Source organism: Formica exsecta, unplaced genomic scaffold (genome assembly GCF_003651465.1).
Source record: "Formica exsecta isolate Colony F162 unplaced genomic scaffold, ASM365146v1 scaffold139, whole genome shotgun sequence".
NCBI classification, from domain to species: Eukaryota; Metazoa; Arthropoda; class Insecta; order Hymenoptera; family Formicidae; genus Formica; species Formica exsecta.
The window spans coordinates 177,971-189,336 of NW_021848721.1; the positions used below are offsets into that span (position 1 = coordinate 177,971).

General features: G+C 34.7%; 1 protein-coding gene across 4 annotated transcripts in view; it reads left to right on the forward strand.

Annotated features, from left to right (window-relative positions):
• The window catches only part of LOC115246142, a 20,356-nt gene extending 9,302 nt beyond the window's left edge, over positions 1-11,054 (forward strand). For 2 of the 4 annotated variants that reach the window (XM_029824781.1, XM_029824780.1), the window contains exons 2-3: positions 3,094-3,187; positions 7,791-11,054. In XM_029824781.1, the coding sequence (XP_029680641.1) occupies positions 3,094-3,187; positions 7,791-8,539 (843 nt within the window). In that variant the 3' untranslated portion in view covers positions 8,540-11,054. Of the gene's footprint in view, positions 1-3,093; positions 3,188-7,770 lie in introns of those variants that run through there. The other 2 variants (XM_029824783.1, XM_029824782.1) reach the window with 2 other exon arrangements.
• Positions 11,055-11,366: the final 312 nt, after the last annotated feature.

The following is an 11,366-nucleotide window of genomic DNA, read 5'->3' on the forward strand; positions in this document are numbered from 1 at the left end:
CAACTAAATATCGCGAGAGATTTTAATAAAAAGAAGACACAAAAATATAGAATAGAAAATTGTATAATTAATTAATTTTTATTTATACATATAATTTTAATTCCGAGTGCGCCGATGTAAAAATTTTTGAATTTATATGTTTCTCAAGTTTTATTACAATCATATATCTCAAATATTTTTTTGTCGTAATACAATCACTGTAGTCGATTATTCTCTATAGTTGGCCGGAGATAATCGGGCGTGTCTGCGACCCGTTAACTAAACATTCGCGTTTTACTCGCGATCGATGGCCCGAATATCCGAATGGCCGTCACGAAGGGGCGACGTCCGTAGTTTGTTGTGCGTTTTCGTTTCCGTGTATCAATTGCGCAAGCTCATTAAAGCACGTTCATGTTTCTTGCTACAAAAGTAAATAAATTTTTCTTCGAATTGTCCAAGATTTGCATACATCGGCCAAACACGATTGGATAACTGGCAATATGCATCGCAAATGTACTTTGCGTTTGGATTGGTCCATTTACCTTCCTGATGCGAAGCTTCGGAACTGCAAAAAAAGAAAGAGAGAGAGAAAATACGGTCTCGAGATCTATTTACGCTCTTCGATTTCGCGTATCGATTAGAGCGTACTTTGGCTGCCTCGATTATGCAGAATAATACGAACGCGATGCACCGAATCCGAATTTGCATGCGTTTATTGCGCGTGTCGATTTAATCAAAGAGACTTAAGAAAGAATATCAAACGACAAAGACGTTATCGGAGTTTTCGCATTCGCTATATTTTAGCCTTCCCGTCCGATTATCTCCTCGACGATCCGGAGAAAGCCTTAACGGCGAAAATTTATACACAATACAAAATCTTGTTTTCACTTCTCGTTTGCATATGTCGATTATATCGCGATTCCTTGATTTCGCGAAGACACAGATCAACCGCGCGCAAGTTCGAATATCCAGGCTCGTTTTACGATCTATTTCCATATCGAAGCAATTAGCGACGAGAAGCCGCGAATATATCGATTCGAACGTATTAAGTTATGACCATAATTTTCATCATTAAAGCTATTTTCCATTAATGGCGATAATTAGCACGCAACGAATGAGACGAAGTCGGTCGAAGCGCTGTTTGATATTTTTAGTACGCTCTTTTCGATCTTAATCGACGTTAGAATGACTTGGGCGTGGAATCTCGGGTAATGCATATTAATTTATACGAACCGGTGTGTGCGTTAAATACATTGTTGCGAGCCGAAGCTATAATTTCATCCTATTATCGCGGAAACGTGCAACATCGCTATCGTCGTCGATCGTATGTATATAGGTCGAGAATATTAATTACGCGATGAATATTTAATCGCGATCATATATCGTACTTCAACCATACTTTATATTTTATCGAGTAGAACTCGGTTTAGAACTGCAATGATCGCGCAGAAGTTACTTTGATCGCGTTCCTATTTTTCTATCTCTTTTTCTTTTATTTCCGATGCAATTTCCGTTTTTAAGTTTCCGTCACGACCGGCGGCGCGATCGTTTTAATTTCCATTCCGCAAACTTTCACAAGTGCGTTCTCGCTTTCACCCGTCCCTGAGGAAATTCGTCGGGGCAAGAGTTAGTTTCTTCCCGCCAGAAAAACCCTTTTCAATTTTCTTCCTTTTCTTCCAGAGGAGACGGCTCTTGCGTAACCTTGATGTCTTGAGCTTAAGCATTGTACAGGAATCGATTCTCGTATGTTTCCTGTGATACAAACGGACACGCTCCTTCTACATTTCTACGATACAATACAATTATTTGTCTTCGCCTTGTGTGTTCGCGGTTCCGTTTCTCTTCCGTTTATTGCCTCGGCCACTGGGTCACTGGATAAGCAATTACAGTTTACCTGCTTGCGTATTTTTTTTGACTCGGGAGACAAAAAATTTCGGATATCTTATAAAGAGCCAAGGTCGATCGTAAACCCCTGTCTCTCGGCCGGTCGGTAGCCAAATCGTTAGAAAAAAGCCGAATATATTGCCTCTATAAGAGAATTTCTATTATGCTTACATGCCGCGTAAAGCCCGAGTGAAAGTGCTGGCGATTTTTTTACCGTTAATCCGTTTATGGTTATTGCTGGAAATGTGCCATGTGTAGAGTTGCACGAACACGTTGAGGAATCCTGTTAATAGTTGAAAGCTTGATGTAACAAAGATTATACGTGTGTTACGTAACTGCTGCTTATTAGAATATTCATGAAGGGATAAATATATGATAAATAAATGTTTTATAATAGATAGTGAAAATGAACTTTAATATAAATCTATTTTGGAATAAAATAAGAGATAAAGAAAGGTCTTTATTTTTATTCTGATTCATTTTAACATTTAACGTGCAGTTGGTAAATTTAAGATCAAAGAACTCGCGATCATCGATGATGAGAGAAATCGTCGCAATTCCTATATGCGATCGCGAACAATAATTATTTTGGGGAAAGCCTTTCTCGATCGAACGGACTAATAGCGTTTCCTTGCGAATTATTAAGTTTCGCGGCAAATTGACGGTTTGAAGGCAACTCCGAGCATCGTTAATGCGTGCAATATTACGCGAAAGTTATATAAGTGACGCCATTAATAATGCTGTAGTTACTGGTTTGCAATAATTTACGACACGGCGCGTTGCAAGTCTCGAAATTGACGATTACGTTGAATTTTGGAAACATTTTCTTAGCAAAATTCTAACTGCTTTTTAATTATTATACTTCTCATCACGTCATATTTTTTATTGTGATTACTTATTTTACCATTAATAATATTTTACCGCGATATAAAATTTTGTTTGAATATTTTAATTGAATTCCACACGTGCTCGCAATTTAATCGTGACATATAGAAATTGATTAAACCGCGAATAGGCACGTTTTAGTGATCTGCGACTCTCTGGAAACAATTTACGGATAATTTCTTTTTCCACTGACAGTTTCGCTTCAGACAATACGATTGCAATCAAATCGAAGTGATGATAAATGTATAGATTTTATCTATTTGTTTTATTGATTTTTCAACTCGACTTTTATAACACACTTTATACGGAGTAGATTTCTCTTTTTGTCTATATTCTTTTGCGCAGGACACGATGATGGATTGCGGAGGAGATGGCGGAGGATTGGAGGATTTCGTTGATCTGGCTACCGACATTACGGATAATTCCCCTACAATACGAGGTAATTCATTTTAAATACGAATTATTCAAATACGTATCCGCTTCTCGATAATTTGATACATCTTATTTTTAACAACAATTGCCTATAATTATAAAGCTATTAAATTCCAAAATTATTAAATTAAAAGCTTTTTTGCGCAAGTTCCAAAATAAAAAATCCGAAAACTTGAAGCATAGAAAGGCCGTTCAATGAGCTACTGCGGTTGACAGTGCGTGTGCGTTTATTAATTATATTATATTGTAATATTTCACATATTAAATCCAGATGTCCCGAGCCTCAAATTTGAAATCCTTAGTAGAGAAAAATTGTAATATAAATTAAATCATCGAAAAAAGTTATTGTAAATTAAAACTGAAAATATGGAATGAGCAAATCATCAATCGTAATTCAAAATACATGAATTATTTTATTTTATTTTTTTCAAAATTATTTTCTATTTTCAAAATTATTTTTTATTTATTTTAAAGAATTTAGAATTTCAGAAACATATTTGCATTTTTTTCTTATTTTTCGCTTGTGTGATTTATATGCCGGAATGAAAATAACGTGTATAATATGGGCTTTAATAAATGAATCACGCATAAAATGCGAGTTCCGAACAAGATAATTACGTTTACGCATTGCGTCAGCTCTTCCCCTGTCGTTCCTAATTACATTGTTGTTCAGTTACGTAATAAAGTACATGTATATCTCTGCTATGTGTCACTGTCCTCTTTGCGAAATTCCATCGTAATATGGAACAAATTGAAATCACCCATGAATACGGAAAATTTTCCTTCTCTCTTTAGTCTCGAACACAAAGTAGAAATATTTTACGACGTCGTAAGGGAGCATATACCTGCCCCAGCGATATTCTCGTGCCCTAGAAAATCTTTGCTCGCGTCCCGTTATATATATACATAAAAAAAAGTCACCGGTGTTTCTTATAATAACGTTGGATTCTGCCGTTTTCCTTCAACGGTTTTTTCGAGCGTGAGAATAGCCGCATTAATTTCTCTTTGTTAATGAAATGTTAGAGAGTTGTTGTCATTTTGTGAAAAAATTGTTGGATTAGTCGTTTAATAGCATCAAAATATATTAATTGAATTTGTTTTTACATAAAATCTTATTGCACATTTTAACATATAATAATTTTTATAGATCATAGAATAAATCCTACACAAAAACATCTTTTTCTTCGGAGGGGGGAAGCCTTAAAATTTTACTTCTTACTTTTTTATGTAAAGAAACTTACTTCTATTTGTATGAGAGCCAATCCAATTAACTCGCCGAGTTGGGAGATTTTCATAACGATAAAATGATTCGCCAGAAAACGCGACGGGAATGCAATCTTTTGCGAGTCGCTTCGATTAAAAACTTTTAATAAGGCGCAAATGACGTAGATATCGCTCGGTGATAGCCGGTGTACAACCGCGCAACTTTGTATCCGTATTTACTCGCGAAACGAGTGAGCCATTAAAATTTATTAGGTCGATGTCATTAATCACGGAATATAAGTCAGCTACTGCTCGGTGGAATAACTTTGCGTCTCACCGATCTTCTTCTGAAATATATGAATTCTCTATGCTAATGTCGGCTTTCTGTATACGCGCAGCTACAGGAATTTCTATTCACCGACGAGAATTATGACCCTCTCTCGACGGAGCAATTTCAGGCGATATCGTTGAACAATATAAATCGTAATGTCACTCGTAAATAAATTTACGATCGTCACGATGAGATGCCAATTGATTGGTCACGATAACAGTCGATCCACACATAGTTTTAGCGGCGATATATTACGCCATTATTGCCGATCGAGTACAATAAGTTTTTATGGCTATGTGTGTGAAGATGTAAAAAAATCGTTTTTTTCTAATAAAAAAAAAAAATGTTTTTTATTAAAAAAACAAATTTAGTTTTTTTATAATTTTTGTAAATATAATATTATTTTTTGTATATTTTTGGTTAATATAATAAAAAAATTAAAGCTCTTGTGTTTTTAACTTATCTTTTTTTGAAAGTAATTTCAACGGGTTAATGAGACTTTTGTAGCAAATTATATGGCAAAAAATACGATATGATTCAAATAATTTTCAATGCATAATAAAAATGTTTTTCTGCATAATAAAAATTAATCCATTAAATTGTTTTTAAAAAGCTAAAATAAAAAGATAAAAAGATTCGTTTTTAATTTATAAGATGTTTATATTTATGAATTGATGGAGGAAATCAATTGTGTGTAAGAGACATCGGTACTCTTTAATGATAGTAAAAATGTTAAAAAATATATATATGAAAAAATTTTTTGAAATAAACGAAGTTGTTCATTTTTTAAGAAAAAATCGTATTTTATGAAAAAAAGACATTTATTTTTTTTTATTTCTAACTGTAAGTCACGGTTCGCCTGTATAGAGAACACACATCGAGTATTTGAGAAACAATATTACAGGTTAAAAATAATTATTGTCTCATGTAAGCAAAATATATATGTTTTATATATTTTATGTAAATCATTGAATAGAATATACACATTTATATATATATACAATACGTACATGCGTATATACATACATACAATATTCAATAAGTTGTTGGAATAATTGGTGGTAATATCCGTGGCATGATATCAAAGTTTACTATACCCTATTGTCCATTTATAACTTTTTTGACTAGAAATAAACGGTTCGTTCGTTAGGCGCCTTTCAGTCCCTTTAAATCGTCGCCTAACCTAACCTAACTCAATCCAGTCCAACCTCGCTACATGTCTCGTAGACTATAGGAGAACAGGGCATTTAAATACGGGTATCCCTGTGGGAACGTCCGGCAAAGAGAGTCGCATTGACGTCTTTTGAAGAGGGAGAGAGAGAGAGAGATGACTGAAAAAAAAAATCATCGAACTCGCTCTCGCGACTGGTCCAGACTTTTCTATTAGCATCAAGAAAGAAGAGAGAACAAGTACGATGCTTAACTGTTTGAAAAACGTTGATAGAACACATTTGCAATGTCGAGAAAAAAATATGGAAATAATCTAGAGATATACATATATGTATAAGCACACGTACATTCTTCCGATTTTAACCGTCTTATTAATCAGAACATTAATTCAAAACTGTTAAAAATAAAATAATCAAATTTTACATGTTAAGTTTGTGAGCATTAAAGCTGGAGATTATATTTTTTTAATAAAATTTTTGTATATCTTTTTTTTATTGTCTCAAATTTTAATTCGGTATTTATATTAATATTTATTAAATCAATCATATTGCGTTAAATATTTCAAGGTTTTTAACACTATTCCTCTAAAATACATATATATACCTTATTGTTTTGCGCTATTCCCTCTCCTTATCTTTGATTAAATAATCTTCGTAATTATAACTTAATTGCCTCTCTGATATATTATGTTTTTTTTATTATCCGTCCCCGAACGTACAATTTAATCGATCGCCACCTTCCGATCGAAATCGCTCCAGTTCCCAGGAACAGGTATCTCCAACTTACCCTCGATGGACGACCTTTCCGTTCTCGCGATGGTGTGTGAACGGCGTGTTAGCGCACACACACATATGATGTCGATGTGCCATATCGCATTTATAACACACATGCCCATACACACACGCAGGCACACATACATACCGCGCACAAACGAGGGAGATGAGAAAGAGGAGAGACTCGTGCGAAATTCGGACGATTCGCAGGGCGGCGGATATTACGCGGGGTGTGGGTTTCGGACGACAGGTAGTTCCCGTGGGACGTTTATGGGACAGGATTCCCACAGGTCCGGGCAGAACCGGGCCGTCGACCTCGCGACGGACTCGCTCATCGAATTGCGCGCGGTCCGGTTGTTACAATGACGGCGCTTCTTCTTCAGTCATTGTCGTCGATTCAACATCAAGCGCGATGAATCTGCAACATCTTGATCTCTTTCGAGAGAGTATCTCGTATCTCGATACCGGCATCCGGTGACTCGACGTGGTTCGCGCGGGGTGAATTCTTCCATCATTTCCAGAAACAGACTTTTCCCTGTCTCTCCTAAAAATAACGTTCTTAAGGGTCCAGTCTACTTTAAAAAGCCAAAAAATCGATTTTTTCACATTTTCTTAAAGGATGATGTCTGAAGAATGTCTTTCAATTTTTATCGAAGAATTCGTAAAATTGACGGAGTTATAGATTTTGATGGCATGGTGGTTTCGAAATGGGCCTGCTTTTGCCAATACATTTTTGGGTATAATAAACCTAAATGGAATTTGAAAAATTAATAATTATTATTTTTTTGATTGTCAAGAAATAAATGAATTTCAGCAAAATTGAAATATTTAATTTTAAAATGACACTACCTTGTTATTTTTTAATTTTTTCTAGTAAAATTAGGTTTAATATCCCCTTTTAATTTTCTTGTTTTCCGACCAATATATTATACTTTAATCTCTTAATATTTTGCATGATTTTAGAGATTTGCAAATTGTCTTGGAATTTATTTTGTCAGTTTTCTTCCAATAGATATTTTATCTATTCAGAGTCGGCATTTTCCTCTTTATCGAAAAAGTTTTCACTTTTGTTTTAATCTTCGTGGCAATTTCTTCGCATTAACAGATAACTAGGCCGTTTGCAATTTGCGTAGATGCCGCCGAGAGGTTACTGACGTTGTTAGGCATGGACGAAGACGACGACGAGGATCTTCTGTCGTCATCGGAAGACGAAGGCGTCGAGGTGGACATCGACGAGCTCGAGGACGATGACGAGCAGACGGAGAATACCAAGTTACTTCATCAGCTCGCTGCCTCGCTTGCCCAGGAACTCAAGTACTCTCAGAAACAGTCTTCAACCTCTAGCAATAGAGCTGCGCATCCAGACTCGACTCATAACGTGGAAATGATACAGAACACGAGTTATCTCGGCCGTGGTTGCCTTCAGGATCATCAAGTGGACCATCCGAAAACGTCTGTTCATCAGAGCGACATCGATTTCGATCGCGATCATTTTTTCGACAATCTCGACGAGCAGAACGCAAACTTTACAAAGTTCAGAAACTTTGGAAACTTTCGTCATGATCGTCAGGGGCTACACAGTCGATCTTTCGATTTTACCAGCCTCGATCGTTGCCGGTGGACAGATGATCCGGGAGCTACACAGGCGGTGAGGTCTTTTGGTAGCCAACAGGAGCAGGATCCTGGCTCTTGGGCAACCGGATGGGACGCTTGCGCCACCGAGGCTTTACGATATCTCGTCGAGGACGAGGGGCTACCGCCTCATCATCCCACGGTCGTTGCCATGAAGAATCACCTGGATCTGCAGAGGGAGAGGGCGTTCGCTCATTATACTGAATATACGGAGACCAAGTCGCAAGACATGAATCTGGTTCTGGATTGATGGAGGTTCCAGGATTAAGGCGGTGAGCGATTAAAGTTATTTCTCCTGCAGCGCGTCTCTTTGGAGAAACTTTCGAGAACGAGAAATCTGGGAGAAATTAATCTTGTTATTTAAATAAAGAGCGAGAGCACAAAGATGGTGTGTTGTGAGATCGTTTGTGCAAGGCTCTTTGCTTTCTTACTTTCTTCTTCTTCTTCGAAGAAGAAGAATTGTAATTTTTTTTTCGAGTCACGGTTTTTTATTTATAATGTTATAATTAAATAATGCGATATTATTATTATTATTTTTTTTCTTTGTTTTTCTATCGATTTTATTATTTTCTTACCCTGCTGAGGCACAATCGAATAGATATCGATCGATATATTTATTACTTTTGTCAAAACATTGCATTGATTATTAAACATACATCTTGAACGAAGCTCTCAATTTAATGTCAATGTAACCGAACATTGATCTTATTTTTATAATTTTGAGTGAACGCATTCATACGCTGGATCGATATGAGCGTGTTCGTTTTTCATTAAGAACAAAGTTCGACAATGAATATCTTAATCAAAAATTAAGATATCTCTTCCTTTTTCAAACAAGCAGTTAATTGCTCTCCGGGAACGTCAAGATAGTTTCGGGCGTCATTAAGAGAAAAAATTTCTATAGCAATTAGAATTATTGTGAACTGTAGAAAAACGTCCGGTGAATCAGAACTAGGACTATTCTTAGAACAAATTCCTAGGTTAGTCTACTGTAAGTAAAAAGAGCGAGATCGAAAGAGTTGAAATACGATGAGCAGGATAACAGAAAGCAGAGGAAAATATTTAAACTCGATATGAGAGATATGAGATAAGCGTCAATGATTTCCGAATATTGTAAAATATATTCTCGATTATTCGAAACAATTTTTATAAAAAAATAACATTTATAAAAATAATAGAAACTACAATCTCATAAATTAGATTTATGCGAGTAATTTTTTTTGAATAATTCTGGGAAACGAGATTTTTTTTGTAAATTGCTGCATTTTGTCAGCAATTATGCGCAAAATAATTTTTAGATGGATCGTATATGAAAATATTGGTTACAATGTCGATAATAGGAAAGAGAGAAACATTTTAATCCCGAAAAAATGTTGTACATAATCCGAACTAGAGGCGAGAGACGACGAGAGCTCAGAGATTAGATAGGAACTTATTCGGTCGTAGATTAGCGAATAATTACTAGAAGTAGAGATGCAAAAAAACGGTTTTTTTCTAATAGAAAAAAAACAGTTGAGAAAAATGTTTTTTTTTTTTTCATTGAAAAAAAACAAATCTTGTTTTTCTTCATTATTTTTTAAAATATTAGGTTGAATGGGAAGTTTGTTCCGTTTTTACTAATAGATGAAGACCGAAAAAACGGTACGAAATTTCCATTTAATCCAATATAACATTATTTTTCTTTATATTGTTTTTTGTTAACATAATAAAAAAAAACTAAATTTCTTATATTTTTAATTTATTTTTTTTTCGAAAGTAATTTTAATGGATTAATGAGACTTTTGTGGCAAATTACATCAAAGTCGACATGATTCGGATAATTTTCAATTACACGCATAACAAAAATTTTTATTAATTAAAAATAGTAATTACATAACTACATATATAGCATTCCATAGGATTGGAATGCGAACTACATTTAAAATAATAATAGTTAATTCAAATCTATCATCTAAAAAGTTAAAAATAATGAAAAATCAATTTGCAGTAATCAAGATATAAAGATATTAAATCTCTGAAAAGAAAACAAAATTTTGAAAAAAAGATGTGGTTTTTTTTCATTAAAAAAACCGTTTTTTATGAAAAAAGATTTTGTTTTTTTTCTATTTACATCTCTAACTAGAAGCGAAATTTCAAGCTGAGCCATCCTCGATAATGTTTCTCCTTGACATGGTTCTTCGATAACCAGCCCATAATAAAATAGAAGGGAAACGATTCGAATTAAACGCCGTACGCGATGGCTTATTGTGAAATTGCCCGAACTTCCATATTTTGATCGTTACTTAAATCGAACGATCATCGTTGCTCATACACGACGAATTGATCGGAATCGATCATAGTGTTAACGTTGGATCGATCTGACATTAAAAAAAAAAAGAAGAGAAGAAGAAAAGCTAGGATAAATGAAACAAGATAAGTAAAACTGATCTTGCGAGTGACTCAAGATCGACGATCGACCTCGATCGTGTGTCACTTGTCGTAGAATTTTTATATCGTAATTAATCGCACGGAAAGGCTCGAGATTTGTATGACCATGAAGCAAATCGCGGAGAATTTTTTAAGAGTCCTTTTTCTTGTAGCAATTTTTTTTTCTTTTTTTCCTTTTTACGGGAAATAATCGACGTTCCTCTCACGCGATTGATCGTATCGAGCAGTAATCTGTAAATATGTATGATATCGTTTTAACTTATACACGACTATTGTTACTTTTACAATAAATCACTGTAGATAACACTGACCAGTAAATAAACGACCGCTAAGTTAATTAAGCCCGTCGTCTCGTCTTCCCAGTCCTTAAATATGTCCGAGATATATTTGTTCCGAATTCATATTTTTAAGTATTTTCAATGAATTTAATTTTAATTTTATTTTTTTAATTCGATTTTGATTATAATTAAGGGCACAAATCATGAAATCTAAAAGCTTTTCTCTGAAATATTTGAAAATGTTGTTATACCGGACGTATATATGCACATTTCGCGTTCACGTGATGAAATATAAATGTAACACTTTTATAATAAAATGGAAAGTTTCAAATAACGCAGTCAACTGAGCTGATAAACATATATAAATATATA